This window comes from Alosa alosa, chromosome 6 (genome assembly GCF_017589495.1).
Source record: "Alosa alosa isolate M-15738 ecotype Scorff River chromosome 6, AALO_Geno_1.1, whole genome shotgun sequence".
In the NCBI taxonomy this organism is placed as follows: Eukaryota; Metazoa; Chordata; class Actinopteri; order Clupeiformes; family Clupeidae; genus Alosa; species Alosa alosa.
This window is the reverse complement of record NC_063194.1, coordinates 6635443-6650404: the sequence shown is the minus strand read 5'-3', so window position 1 is coordinate 6650404 and position 14962 is coordinate 6635443. Positions and strand designations below refer to the sequence as shown.

The 14962-nt window shown below is 43.7% G+C and overlaps 1 protein-coding gene across 4 annotated transcripts in view; it reads right to left on the bottom strand.

Moving 5' to 3' along the window:
* Positions 1-14962, bottom strand: part of abat (4-aminobutyrate aminotransferase) — a 33824-nt gene that overhangs the window by 11769 nt on the left and 7093 nt on the right. For 3 of the 4 annotated variants that reach the window (XM_048245107.1, XM_048245106.1, XM_048245105.1), the window contains 4 exons: positions 10769-10941; positions 9514-9611; positions 9024-9053; positions 6071-6188 (listed from right to left, as the gene is read on the bottom strand). In XM_048245107.1, the coding sequence (XP_048101064.1) occupies positions 6071-6188; positions 9024-9053; positions 9514-9611; positions 10769-10838 (316 nt within the window). In that variant the 5' untranslated portion in view covers positions 10839-10941. Of the gene's footprint in view, positions 1-6023; positions 6189-9023; positions 9054-9513; positions 9612-10768; positions 10942-14962 lie in introns of those variants that run through there. The other variant, XM_048245108.1, reaches the window with a different exon arrangement.

Genomic DNA, 14962 nt, shown 5'->3' with positions numbered 1-14962 from the left:
TATAATCCTTACACCAATTCTGAATGTCATACAAATTAAATCTAATCACTGCAGATCACTATTAGTGATCTTTACACTTACGGGTAGAGAAGGTGTTATGTGTATTTCCCATCTGTTTGTGTACCAGACCGGTGAAATACAATGTGGTTATACTCATTACACTGCAGAATTACCTCTTTCCTATATCTGGGACATGTTCAAGCTCTTCTCCGCCCTCCATGAGAAGGTGAAATCATCAGTTTAGAAACTTATGTTTGTAATCCAAAGTGATTACAATTTTACGTTATGACAGAAAATGTTTTCCTGGCTTTATGTTTATGTTCTGAGCAAGTGTTTAGCAGGTGCTTATGTTTTGATCAAGTGCTCCTGTACTTTGTGACTCTTCACATGCTGAACCTGGGTCCTGTAACCACCTTGATCAGAGATCATCTAAAAAGGAGATTCCAATCTTCAGGTGAAAAAGTGTTATGGTCGTTGTGAGGTCTGGACTTTTGCACCGTAAATTGTTTTTTTGTTACAGAATCGTATGGGAGAAGTGGCTAAGTACCGGTACCCTGAACAAAGTCGTATTCTGTGAAGCCACTGGGGTTCCTTTCAATGACAGTACCTCTGTCTACCATCTATCCCTAAAACAAATAAAAAGACATTGTTTTGTGAGACAGGGGACAGTCCTACTCCATTTGAGTTAATTTGAATGGTTTATCCTAAGCTAAAGTTAGGAAAATGTTCTGTGTTGGTGTCGGAGAGTTGATATGATTGGTTCAGAGTGACACATGTGACCCAAGCTAAAGCTAGTAAGCTGTTACGTTTTTGTTTGTGACCTGCTAAGGGACTGTTCGTTATTTATTGAAGGGGCCACCGTAGGGATTTTGAGTGTTTCAGTCAAAAGTTGCATGATCCTCCCTTGCCTGCTAGAAATTTTTCAATGACCCTCCGACAGAATTGTCAAAAAAAGACATGACCCTCCCCCGTGCCAATTGTCGCTGTCTTCCGCCCGCACTGCTTTGCGCCATGAAGACACACTGTGATAACGTTCTTAAATCAATCTCTCCCGGGTCTACCAGTCCTTCCTTTTCAAATGTGTTGCACCTTTTTGCACAATTTCACAAATAAACATATGTGATTAATAATGTGACAAATAATCCCTGTGCAAAGGGACCGAAACAAAGCATGCCAACTTTGTCTGTGTTTATCACGTATTTTAACTTTTCTCCCGCTGTCTTGCTGTTTTAATATTTTCCCGTAGAATATCACATATTTTAATACTCTCATAACATTATCCCTGCCATCAGTCCTGTCTCTGTGTTGCCCTGTTGCTACCCCCTCGCCCTTCCAACGAAACAGATGTCTTCAATTCATCGTTTTCCTTGCTTGAAGGTGAACTTAGAGTGATGTTAACCTATTTAAGTTTAACACAGTGATTGTCGTGAGAGCACGATTCATTGGCGCTTGCATAGTAGGCCTGTCAAACTCGATTCCTTTTAAGGATCCGGGTTATTCTGAGTCACTCACTAAACTGATCCGGGTTGAACGAGTCACTTGAGTCACTTGAGTCAGTATTGCTAAATCGCAAAGAAATTCAGTCCTACGTTCAAGTAGTGCAGTGGGGTGCTTCATTTCGTTAAGTGCCTTCTCATGTTGGATGTGGATCCTCCATGATTTGAAACCAGGTTTCTGCAGTACTTGCATTTAGCCTAAGAGTTTTGGTCTCCTGGTCAAAGTGCATCCACACATTGTTCATCTTTTTGGTGCTCATGTTCAGAAACTTTGATCTTATTGACAGGGAGGGTATAAATTATAATAATTAATTATTTGTTGTTGTTTTGTTAACAATAGAAAATTTGCCTAGGTCTAATGCTACTCTGCTACAATGTTTATTACCAGTACTATATACTAATAGTAGGCTACTAGGAATCTATTCTAATAGGTATTATAGGCAGCTAATAGGCCTACTAGGCAACTAATATTATATTAGCCTATTAATCATAGCTATACATACATATACATATATATATATATATGTATGTATGTATGTATGTATATATATATATATATATATATATATATATATATATATATATATATATATATATATATATATATATATATCATGTTAGGTAGCCTAATATAATATCATATATAATATAATATAATATAATATAATATAAAATAGCCTAATATAATAGCATCAAAATCTCCACCCACTCCACGGAAAGAAAGCAGTTTGAGCCAGACTGTTTATTTATTGTCTTAACCTAGCCTAAGCAATTGACTTTCAATGTAGACATAGAAACAGGAACGTAGAAATGCCCTGCAGTGACTAAATTATTATTATTGTTGTTATTATTATTATTATTATTATTACTACTACTACTACTACTCTCATTAGGCCTATTATTATTATCCCCTTGACACGAGTAGAAACTAGGCTACTTGCTCGTCTACAGATCCACTCATGACAATGTAGCCGGCTGATTCGACTGACTCGCACTCATAACAACATAATGTAACTGATCCAAATGACCCAGGTAGGCTAGCCTACTCAAGCAACTCCATACAGAGCTTGCAATGTTTCGGACATTGCTGTCTTCGCGACCTAATTGCATTTTAAAGTAGGCTATGCGTGCAGAATATATGTTATTTCAGAAGTGAAAGCATGGCTTTTGTTGTGGATTTTCTTTTAACCTTGACGAGGAGTTACTCGCTCGTCTACAGATCCACTCATGACAACGTGGCCCGGCTGATTCGGCTGACTTCAAGACTCATAACAACGTAACCGCCCGCCCTGCTGATCCAACTGACCCGGCTAGCCTGAGCAGCTCCATACAGAGCTTGCAATGTTTCGGACTGTCTTCGCGACCTAATTGCATTTTAAAGTAGGCTATGCCTACGTGTAGAACATTGTATGCTATTTCAGAAGTGAAATAATGGCTTTTGTTGTGGATTTGCTTTTCACCTTGACGAGGAGTTACTCGCTCGTCTACTGATCCACTCATGACAACGTAGCCGGCTGATTCGGCTGACTCGCACTCATAACGTAACCGCCCGGTCCAGCGATCCGACTAACCCGGGTATACAAAGCAGCTCCATTAAGAGCGTGCAAGGTTTGGACTGTCTGCGCGACCTAATTGCATTTTAATATGCTACATCTATACACCAAATCTAAAGTATGCCTAGGCTACATGCAGAACATTGAATGTTATTTAAGAGGTAAAGAATGGCTTTTGTTGTGGAATTGCTTTTCACTTTGAGGAGGAGCTACTCGCTCGTCTACAGCCACTCATGACAACGTAGCCGTAGCCGACTCGTACTCAATGTAGACCAACCGGCCGGCTGATCCGACTAACTCGGCTCTGCGGGAAGTTAACCAGTTATCTCAGACTGCCTGCTCACTCAGTCGCTTGAGTTGATTTGTGGAGTTGTGGTTATCCTACTTACGAAATTGTTACATTTTTGGCAGCTATGATGGCTAGTAGGCTAGCTAATTGCAAGAGGCTTGTGTGTGGCGCTGTTTATCGTTTTAGATTGAATTGTAGTAGGACTCAACTGATCCGAGTTAATGATACTAGAGACTCGCGACTCATGGGTTAATTTAAAGATACGGGTGAAAGATCCGAGTGAATCACGACTCAAACAGGCGTATTGCATAGTGTTCGCCGTCTACGTGCGCACCTGCCTACCATCAGCTACTCAGCTACTAGAGAAAGAATTTCCTCTGTTTGTATGTTCACTCCAAGTTGGCCTACCATAACTTACCAACTCTGCACTGTAGACCATAAACTGGCTGTTTATATTTTTCTGTGAAATAACCAAATGTTTTTGTTCAACTTTATGAAGCAGAATTACGCACTATAGGCTACTTGGAATGTAACACATTTTTGTTTGCGCTGGAGAGAGAATGACAGCGATTAACAAATTGCACTTGTTGCTGTTTACCAATAAATACTATATGTTTTTGCAAACAACAAAAACAGAAAGAATGGAGACAGCAAAGCTAGAGATTGGGCAGGAACAAGGTCAATTGGTAGATATGCTTGTCAAAACGTTAGGAGCTGGATGTGGATGAATGAAGCACAAGTATGCTTTACTAATGTTAAGCATGCACACTGTTTAACGTTACACGGTATACCAAAAGTAAGCCAAAGGTAAATGCAGCCTTTTTAGGGCTGTGTAAAGTTGACCAAATTACTGTAATATAGGCGTGAATAAAGTAGGCTGCTTTGTTGCTACAACTGCAACCCTTCCGACGTTAATGGGGACGAATGTTGACATTTTCCCGTATTTTGGGTGAGAAACCCGGGGCATCTCCCTTATTTTCAATGTTCAATGTTGACAGCTATGGAACAAAAGAGAACGTAATATGTCGCCAGAAATCACATTCCCTCTAGAACTTTTCCTAGTGCCTAGATGTCCCTCAGTCTCCATTGAGTCTCTACGAACGCCGCAGCGTGAGGCCTTTATCTTGCTACTCTGCAAGAAAGAAGGAAATGAGGGGTAAACGTGGTGTGCAGAGAGGGATGCCCGAAGTGTGAAGACTGAGACTGAGAGCTACATGGAAAAATATGCACCAAACAGTTCACATTGAGATGTTGCTGTTTTCATGATTACAAAAGTTGGGTGACCCCCCTCCTAGACTAAAAAAAGTTGGGTGACCCTCCCCTCAACAAAGAATAAAAAGACATGACCCTCCCCTATTTTCCTCCGGTGGTCCATTCCATAAATACCAAACGTTCCCTAAGTTTCTATCTTTCCCTATAAGAACATCTGTGGCCTTCAGATAGAGTATACTCTTATGCAATGGCACCATAGTAACCAAAAGTGAATTGAATAGCATCAGATTTTGGAGAATTTTTGTGAAGATCTCACACACAGCCCCCCACACACACACACATCATGCACTGTGGCAGGATGGACTGCATTAAATAGAAGTGTGGTGTGAATATGAGACATGATTGAATAAAAGTTCATTAGCTGGCCACTGCGGCTCTGCGGCTGACTCGTCAGCGCCGGAGGGGGCCTTTGGTGCGCCATGCCGAGCGAGACCATGCAGACAGGCAGAGACAGTCTGGCCGGGGAGATTGGTCATTTAAGCTCTCCTCTGTCACCTCAGGTCCCCTGTGTCAGTCTGTGTCAGAGACCTTGACTGACTTGTCCTGTGGTGTGTGTGTGTGTGTGTGTGTGTGTGTGTGTGTGTGTGTGTCTGCGTGTGAATGTTTTTGAGGCATAGACAGCCTTGAAACGGAATGACTAAACACAGGCTGCCTTCCCCGAAGCTCTCACTTGAATTTAGTCAACAGGACTCGCATGCCCCTACATGCACGCACGCACGCACGCACAGCCTTTTAGCAGTAGTGTGTGGGCATGCAAACCAGCTGCCTTTTTGGGTTCTTTCTCACACAGTCATTGTGTCTGCCAGGCTGAAAAAACAAAAACAAAACACTGACCCAAACCTCCTCACTCGATAAATAGCTCTAAAATCACTTACATTGACCAAAGCTGTTTATTTGCGTGAGATGATCTAGTAGCTTCCCAACAATTTGACATTGAACAGCTCACCAATAGGCCTACTAGAGGCAGTGCAGTCAGGAACGGGCTGGCCCAGACAATCAGAATGATTAGCCGTGCTAGACCACAGGCCAGGGTTGTTTTTCCATGGGGGCACTGGTGGCAGAGGCATTGGTCTCCTGAGAGAGATTTAATGATGTGTGAGTCTGCCGTACTGCCCTTCACTTTGATCTCTGCCAAGGAGAGTCAATTTATGTGCTGTTGGCACCTCACCTGCACGTGGACTTCAACACTCGCATTTATAGACCATTCAGAAGTAATGGGGTGTGTGCACACAAAGTGTTTACTTGGCAGGGAATGAGTTGGTGTGTGTGTGTGTGTGTGTGTGTGTGTGTGTGTGTAAGACTGTGAATGTGTGTTTGTTTGTCTGAGAATGGGTTGGTGTGTGTGTGTATGTGTTTGTACATTATGGTTATGATTATTGTATTTAGCAGACGCCTTTGTCCAAAGCGACTTACAATAATCTAATGTGCGTCTGTGTGTCATATTCTGTGCGTCGACGCACCAATGGGGATGGAGGAGATCTGGGTGTAGACGTCCAGCATGCGGTTCCCGTCCACGTCCACCAGGTAGTTCCCGCGGCTCTCATCATAGTTGCAGAAAAAGTGGACCGCCCCAACATTCTGCAGAAGCACACAGAAGCAAACAGAATCTCAGTAATTCAGAAGCTGAACATACAACTTGTCCCCATGTAAGCCAGTCAATCTCTGTCACTCTCTCCTCCTTCATGACTGGAATTATGATTAGCGTGTGACCTGCATAATAAATCACTGCTGGTGTTTCACAGTGCAGGCAGAAATCCCATGTGCCAGCCAACTCTGGCCATGTTACGGGTAAGATCCGCTACAGAGTCGTTTCCTCTCTAGTCTCTGCGCTGCCCTACTCAGGTCTTAGCAGTACATTTTACAAGGCAGGAAATGTTGCTGTATGTGTCGGTATGGTTCTTTGTGAGAGTATGATGTGAGCGAGTGTATGAATGTATTCTTCTATGCACCAGAAGTAGCACTTTAAATTTTGTTGTGACAATGTTTTACAATGACAAATAAATGATTCTGATTATGCTAAATGCCAACCTTGCCAATGAATAATAAATAGTTTTTTTTTTATAATTCAATGGCTTAAGTCAAATCATGTTATGGAAATGAAACTGCATGTTAATCCCGCCAGAGAGCCCGCTCACTAGGGGCTTACTAGATACCAGGTTCATATGACATTAAAACATTTGCCTGCATTTATTCCACTAAGGAAGCTGGAGAAAACACAACTCAAAGCTACTTATTTGTATAAAGTAAATAGACAACCCCTATATCTGTCCTTCAAAGACCAAGTCAGGGCAATGCTGTTTTTAAGGAGCACCCAGAAGACCCAAGAGTGCAACATAAACAGCCACCCAGAACATTAGACTTACATGCTAGCATACTGTAGCATGCTGAGCCAACTCTCATCAAATTCAATTAGCAGAGAGAGAAGGAATAAGGACAACAATCCTGTTTCCTGAGGGCACGAGTCTTTACTGCAACACTCTGCAACCATTCTGCAATGACGTCTCAAGGCTCTCCACCCCCCACCCCCCACAAGCACAATGCAACAGTCGAACTCAGGGACATAAATGAAAGCCTTCCTGCTATTCAGCCTGCTCACCAGGCACCAAATAACACAATCACTAGCCGTGTCCAGATATTAATGGATCATGTGTAGCATGGCAAATCGCTACGTTAAGGTTTGCCTACTGACCAGAGCTCCCCCCCACATCCACACACACAAACATACAGAGAGAAGAGAGAGAGAGAGAGAGAGAGAGAGAGAGAGAGAGATAGAACACACAAAACATCTTCATCTTTCTGCCGTGCCCACGGAATAATGTTCCTTTTTTAGCTCTGGCTCTCCTAATGAGCAGGTTTGTGCATTATGTATTTCTACTCCCCGTATTATAACTGGAAGGGAGGCGATGAGAGAGGAGAGGAGAGGAGAGCAGAGGAGAGAAGAGGAAAGGAAAAGAGAGGAGAGGAGAGGAAAAGAGAGGAGAGGAGAGGAAAAGAGAGGAGGAGAGGAGAGGTGCTTATGTAACGTGGGGCAGGAGGGGCAGGGGGAGCACAAAGAAGCGATCGGCGGGAGGAGAGCCCGCCCGCCTGTCACAAGCCATCAGGCTCTCGGGTCAACGTGGCCGGGCGGTCGGTCGGCTGACTGAGGTCGGACTTCAGTGTGGAGCACCCCGGGCATCTCATCTTTCAGGAGCAAGATGCATTGACTGGCTGACTGACTGAAAGCATTCTCGTCTACCTCACATGAAAGAGGATGCTGTGAAGAGGCATCAAAATCAGGTGCTATGAACCAAGGTCAGCCTAAAGGGCTTGATGGTAGAACTATCAATGGTATGAAGCTTTTTATGGATAACATTCAGACATCTCCCTATCAGTGGATGCGGCATCAGACGGTTCCATAGCAAAAAATGCCTTATGATAAACATCACAAGTCATTCCATACTCCACTCAAATGTCTTGGTCGTGTGAATTTCACACTGCAAAAGATATTCAGCACCATCTGCATGCAGGTGGCATTCCGAGTTTTAAACGGTTGAGTTCACTAGGTCATAGGAGTGTGACTTGATGAGAGTTGCCACACTGGTCTGCCACATTGAGGCTTGTGGTCAGGACAGAGGATGTGTCCCTGGCCGCTTCAGCGATGTAACGAGAGAAGGAAGTCTATTATCTACCCTTGTCAGATACGCAAGCTCTTAGAAAAGGCTGCAATCTAGAACCCTTTCGGGGGTTTTCGGTTAGTCTCTAAGGAAGCTCTTTAAAGATTTATTACGCCCCTTCGGTTCTAATCTGATGATTCTCATTCTGTCAGCTTTTTTGGCAGCTATCTGTGACTATGCATTTAGAACCTCTTCTAGTACATCTTCAAAAGGTTCCTTACAGACTAAATATTTAATATGAAAAACGGTTCTACACATTCAGATTTTAAAAAGACCTAACTATTACCATTGCAGTGTATGGCTGTACATGAAGCCCTGTATATGTTCTTGCAGGCTTGTATGCAAGATGCTCAGTCCTGTTGGGGGGGGGTTATGTCTATGTGCATCAGAGGAGAGCTTGTCTACACACAGGGACCCCTAGACCCCTAGAAGCATGCATCTTCAGCGAACTCTCGCTCGCTCGCTTTGCCAGCCAGTCATCCAGCTACCCACCCACACAAGGCATGCTGCATTATACAATAGACACAGCGATCACATGACATGGGAGGACATCGGGAGAATCATTCTCTGTCAAAGCCCATAGTGGCCTTTAATTGGGAGGTTGAATATGGAATTGGCTTTGTTACGTAATACTGCCATGAGAGCATCGAGAAAGATATACAAGATGACAATTTGGAAGGAGAATTGTTTAAAGAGCATAGTCATTGAATATAAGAGTGGCATTAGTATTACATCATAGCAAAACAATCACGGTTTTTACCTGAATCTCTCCCAGCTGTTTCAGCAGTTCCTGTGAAAGGAAGAAGAATAGCATGTCACTCATTAGTAAACAAACAAATGAGTTACTCAGACTACTTAAGGGCTTATGCACAGATACTTGGCATCTATTGTGTAGGTTGGTTAATGTCCTATCCATAAGGAAGAACACACATTAGCAAATCTATTGTACAGAGAACTCTGCATTGGTGTACCAAATATAGCAAAGTACTAATTTAGTGAAACGCCTGGGGTACTCGATCAGCAGCTGATCAAAACATGATCGCAGCATTTCTTCAAGCATAAACAGCGGCATCAGGCCAAAACTCCGTTCCGCCTACACAAACCACATCAAACGGATAAACAGTGCATAAATAGAGCATTCACCAAGCCGATGTTTCATTCATAGGCTGAGGAGCTGACAGCAGAGGTGAGGCAAACAGACGTTACGTCGGCATCCCATTACGCTAGAGAACTAAGGCAGAGTTGCAAACCTTGGACCTTGGCCCTGGGACTTCAGTCTTCATTGAGGGAGCATCGTACTCAAAGTCCACCACTGACTTTGCGGCTGTTTTGCTGACATATCTGCAGCCTAGGAGGGGAGAGGGGAAATTCAGTGATAGCCATGAGTATAGGGCAAGATGCATTCTTGAATGTTTACACTGAGCTTTTATATGGGTTGCTCATGCAAAACACAATTCTGATTACTGATGCTCACAATGCCACTATTTAAAACCACACGAGAAGCAGGAATGTAAGCACAATATACATAATGTTAACTATGTAATATTTTTACATGTATTTGTACATTGCATTCAATAGGTTTCAGCCAATAGCCGATAATATCAATGGCATGATGTACACAATTGTACACTACAAATTTTAGTGAATAATTTTTAGACCGGACCATTTTACTTGTAATGCTGTGTGATAGCATTCTGATACACAAAAGGCAATGAAGGATCTAGGAGATTAGCCGTATATTAGAAGTATGTTTATGAAAGGTTATGTGCAGGCATTGACCAGGGTGCCATTAAGCCAGACACTAGCACGACTCTGAGTAACACTTTGCTCTAACTTGGGACGCAGAAGAGCACATAACTGGATGGAACCGGACAACTGTTGATGATTAATATGCCATGAACTTGGCGCTGAACTCACTTCTGTGTAAGCACAGAGGAGCAAATGCTGCCCTTATACAACTGCTGCTATGCACAAGACAACGCCAAAAGTCTGAACTTTAACAATTTAAGTATGCCATTACACAGATTTTAAATATAATTAGCCTACAAATAAGGATGAACTAAGGTATTCTATTAAACTCAATTATAACAATCATAAACAAAGGTATTTGGACTGTACAAAGGTAAAGACTGGTATTTTGTGCCCATATTCTGAATGAATTTCTTCACGGGCCAGTCATAGCAATACTCATAGGAATAAAAAAAATGTGAAAATAAATAAAACAAATAATAATAATTAAAAAAAAAACTCTGCTGAAGAGGACCAATTTCATTGCATTTGATTTGACCAACAAGTGACACAATTCAAAATCTACACACCAACAAAACGCTAAAAAGTAATGTTAAACTGACTGTATAAAAAAATACGGATATATGAACAACCTACACTGACGTAGATAGATAGATAGATAGATAGATACTTTATTGATCCCTAAGGGGAAATTCAAGTCTAGACCTTGATCTTACAGACCGCTTGATACTCTGTCCTGGGCTGCAGCTGACTCACCTGGTGCACTGAGGCGCAGATTTTGTTGCAGGGACAAGGCCAGTTGACGGCTCAGCAGCGACGAAGCCATGTGGGAGAGTGTCTGGGCAAAGGAACCGGAACAGAGAACCGTACTGAACCGCACCAGACGCAGGGAGGATGGTTCTTAATCGCAGCAGCTGCCTTCACTTCACCTGAGGGGGAGCAATACACAGACAGCAAGTTTGGGTTATGTTCTGCTCTGTTGCGGCACGCTGAGACAGAGATAGGTTTGACTGGCGCGTTTATGCTCTCGAGGTCGTCCAGTCTTTTCAAAGGCCTGCCCTTTGCATCGTCTAGCTGTACCTGTTAGCAACACATGACTCAGCAAGTTAACTCAGCTACATGCCATCTGTATGTAAGGGTCAATAAAATCAATAAAATGATTGCCCTTGATGTGTGTAATGCATTACAAATATTATTTTGGTATAGTCTCTCATAATATAAGTCATTAATGGATTGTCTTTGCTTTGGGTACTTTGCTACAGCAGTCAACCACAAATTAGGTAGTGGTCCAAGTTTTGCTTTTCTGCATGATTATTTAAGCTGGCTACAGTATCCATTGGCTTTAGGGGCAGACAAATGGCCAATCCCAAATGCTGTTGCAGATGATGGGCAAAGGTGAGGGGGCAGAGCCTAAATAAAAATGCTGGGCTATAGTTCAGATAGGGCAGGCATCAGGACTGGTATCAGGACTGCACTGGGATGAACGCATGGGACTGGCACTATCTGCCAACTCATCTGGTAGCCGTGTAATAGCATTTCAGGAGGTGAGTCCGTTTTGCTCGGCATGAATGGGTTACCCTCTGTGGTAAGCAGAGCCTATTCCTCTCAATCAGTCTTTCACATGCAGCAGAGATTAGGACTTAAAGGCAAACTGTGGCCGAGTTTGGGTGTGAAGGTAAATCGAATTTGGCTCTCAGCAGCAGAGATATCTGAGGGAAAACAGGTTGGATTTCGCAATCCTCCATCAACCACACAGAGGAAGGGGAACACCACTTGTTTTGCCTAACCTTCAAGTCTCAATCATGTTGAACTTTGACCGCGGCGCACTGTGAGCAACCTATCAGCGAGCACAACGCATTCCGTGTGCAACATTATCCCCTTAACATTTGCCCATGTTTGTATTTCTACTATGAAAACTACCAACAACAGGTCACCAACTACACTGGCATTCTGCAGTCATTTCCTGGGTTCCTCCTTCCCTGTGTAGGGTGTCCCGGAGAGGCCAATCTGCCACCTGCACTGATCATAATTACAGCATGTTGCTCTTGGGTGCTCCGTCCCCCTCTATGAATGACCTGGTTTCCCCTATCCTCTCGGGCTAGGCAATAAATCAGACCAGACGTCCACCACACAGGATTGTGGGATAGGGACTCCGTCTGCCTGGGCTGAGCCATGCGAGGATACCGCTGGGAGTTTTCTGGGTGGGGGGCAGTCAACGACAGCTACTGACTGACTAATGCAGCCCCTGGGCATTGCTTAGTCCTTCACACTTGCTAAGGCTGTAGAACTGTACGCTGCTTTCCCAACAACAAGCCTTGGATAACCAGCAATGTCAAGACCCTGCTTAACAGGAAAAAGATGGCGTTCAGAGAGGGGGACATGGCAGAGCTGAGGCGCGTGCAAGGGGAACTCAAATTCAAGCTTAAGGAAGCTAAGGAGGATTACAGAAAGAAGGTGGAACAGAAACTGCAGGAAAACAACTTGAAGGAGACATGGGACTGCATGAAGGTTATCACTGGCCTGAAGAAGAACAGCAGCTCTGTGGAGGGGGACCTGGACAGGGCGAACCAGTTGAACTACTTCTACAACAGGTTTGACTGCAATGCTCCAGCTCCAATGGCAGTGGTCTGTCCACCATCCCCCAGCCCCCACCCCCACACCCCCTCAATACCAGCGCAACACTCACCTCCATCATCACAGGCTGTCGTACACCCACCATCACTGGATTTTGCACCCCTCCCCCACATGGCGATCACGAACAATGAGATGACAACGACCTCAGTCAACAGCCATCAGACACACAGATCCCAGATGCACCCCTCCCCTTACACCCCTCACCATTACAACAGATCAAGTGACAGTCCAACTTAAGAAATTGCGCAGCAATAAAGCAGCGGGGCCTGACAGACTGTGTCCAAGGCTACTCAAGGCCTGTGCTGCTGAACTGGGGGAGCCACTGAAGCACATCTTCAATTTGAGCCTACGCCTTGGACAAGTTCCAACACTGTGGAAGACATCATGTCTTACCCCTGTCCCTAAGAAGTCACACCCTAGTGAGCTTAATGACTACAGACCTGTCGCTCTTACATCACATGTGATGAAGACAATGGAGCGATTGGTCTTAGGCATGCTCAGACCCCAGGTACGCCATGCACTATACCCGTTACAGTTTGCATACCAGGAGAAAGTGGGAGTGGACGATGCCATCACTTATCTTCTACACAGGACACATTCCCACCTAGACAAGGGGAAAAGTGCTGTGAGAATCATGTTCTTTGATTTCTCAAGTGCTTTTAACACCATCCAGCCCCTCAGATTGGGAGACAAGCTCTTGCAGATGGGTGTGGACGCTCACCTGGTAACCTGGATTACAGATTACCTGACCGAGCGACCACAGTTCGTCAGACTGAAGAACTGTCTCTCTGACACTGTGATCTGCAGCACCGGAGCGCCACAGGAAACTGTGCTATCTCCAGTCCTGTTCACCCTGTACACATCTAACTTCTGCTACAACACCGAGTCATGCCACATGCAGAAGTTTTCTGATGATACGGCAATTGTGGGGTGTATCAGGAACGGGCAGGAGGAGGAGTACAGGAGCCTGGTGGAGGACTTTGTGCAATGGTGCAAACTCAATCATCTTCAATTTAACACTTCAAAGACCAAGGAGATGGTGGTGGATTTCCATGAGGTCTAAGCCCACTCTGCTACCAGTCCACATTGATGGGGTCAATGTGGAGGTGGTTAGCACCTACAAGTATCTGGGTCTCCACCTGGACAATAAACTGGACTGGTCAGCCAACACTGATGCACTCTACAAGAAAGGGCAGAGCAGGCTGTACTTCTTGAGGAGGCTGCGGTCCTTCAATGTGTGCAGTAAGCTCCTCAGGATGTTCTACCAGTCTGTTGTTGCCAGCGTCCTCTTCTATGCAGTAGTATGTTGGGGAGGAAGCACAAGGAAGAAGGATGCGGGGCGAATTGACAGGCTGGTAAGGAAAGCTGGCTCTGTAGTGGGAGCTGAACTGGAGTGCATCACTTCACTATCTGACAAAAGGACCCTGAACAAACTGATCAACATCTTGGACAATGAGTGTCACCCACTCCACAGCACTATTGTTAAGCAGAAGAGCCTCATCAGCTGGAGACTTCGCTCACTGCCTTGCACAACTGACAGACTGAGAAAGTCATTTGTCCCCAGGGCCATTGAACTGTTCAATGCCTCACTTAAGGGAAGAGGAGAGATAGACTTCTCTGCATAGTCTGTCTGCACCCCCTCCATGTTTGGTACTGTCTGTCCACTAGCCACTTTTACCACTGTCTTTATACCTCACTGTTTGCTACTGTATATTAGCACATTAGCACATATGCATAACCCCCTCTCCATGCCACAGCCGAACTGTGGCCACACTTATACATTTTCTTAAATAGTTAAATATATAGATATATAGACTTTACTTTATTTCTGCATTGTTGCACTGTTGGACTTACTCACTTGCACTATCACCATGACCACTATCACCATTGCACTACCACCATGACACTCATTCACACAGAGCACCTTACCATACCTTACTATGCACAGAGAATCACAGGCTCAGTCCCTGCCTCAGTCATTGCAAGCGCCTCTGATTGATTAATCACCACTATGTGGATACTGTTTTTAGAATTGATTTAGATTAAGTGTTAGTTAGTATAATTTGTAGTTTTTGTAATTTGTATTTTAGTATATTTTTATATATTGTATTTAAGTTTAGTTAGTATAATTTGTATTTTAGTATATTTAGCATATTCTTTATCTTCTACTGTCCTTATTGCTTAGTTGTGTTTTTATATTATATACTTTAATTACTCTTTCTGCTGTTAAAGAATGTGTTTGTGTTGTCTGTATGCTGCTGAGACCTTGAATTTCCCCTGGGGATCAATAAAGTATCTATCTATCTATCTATCTAT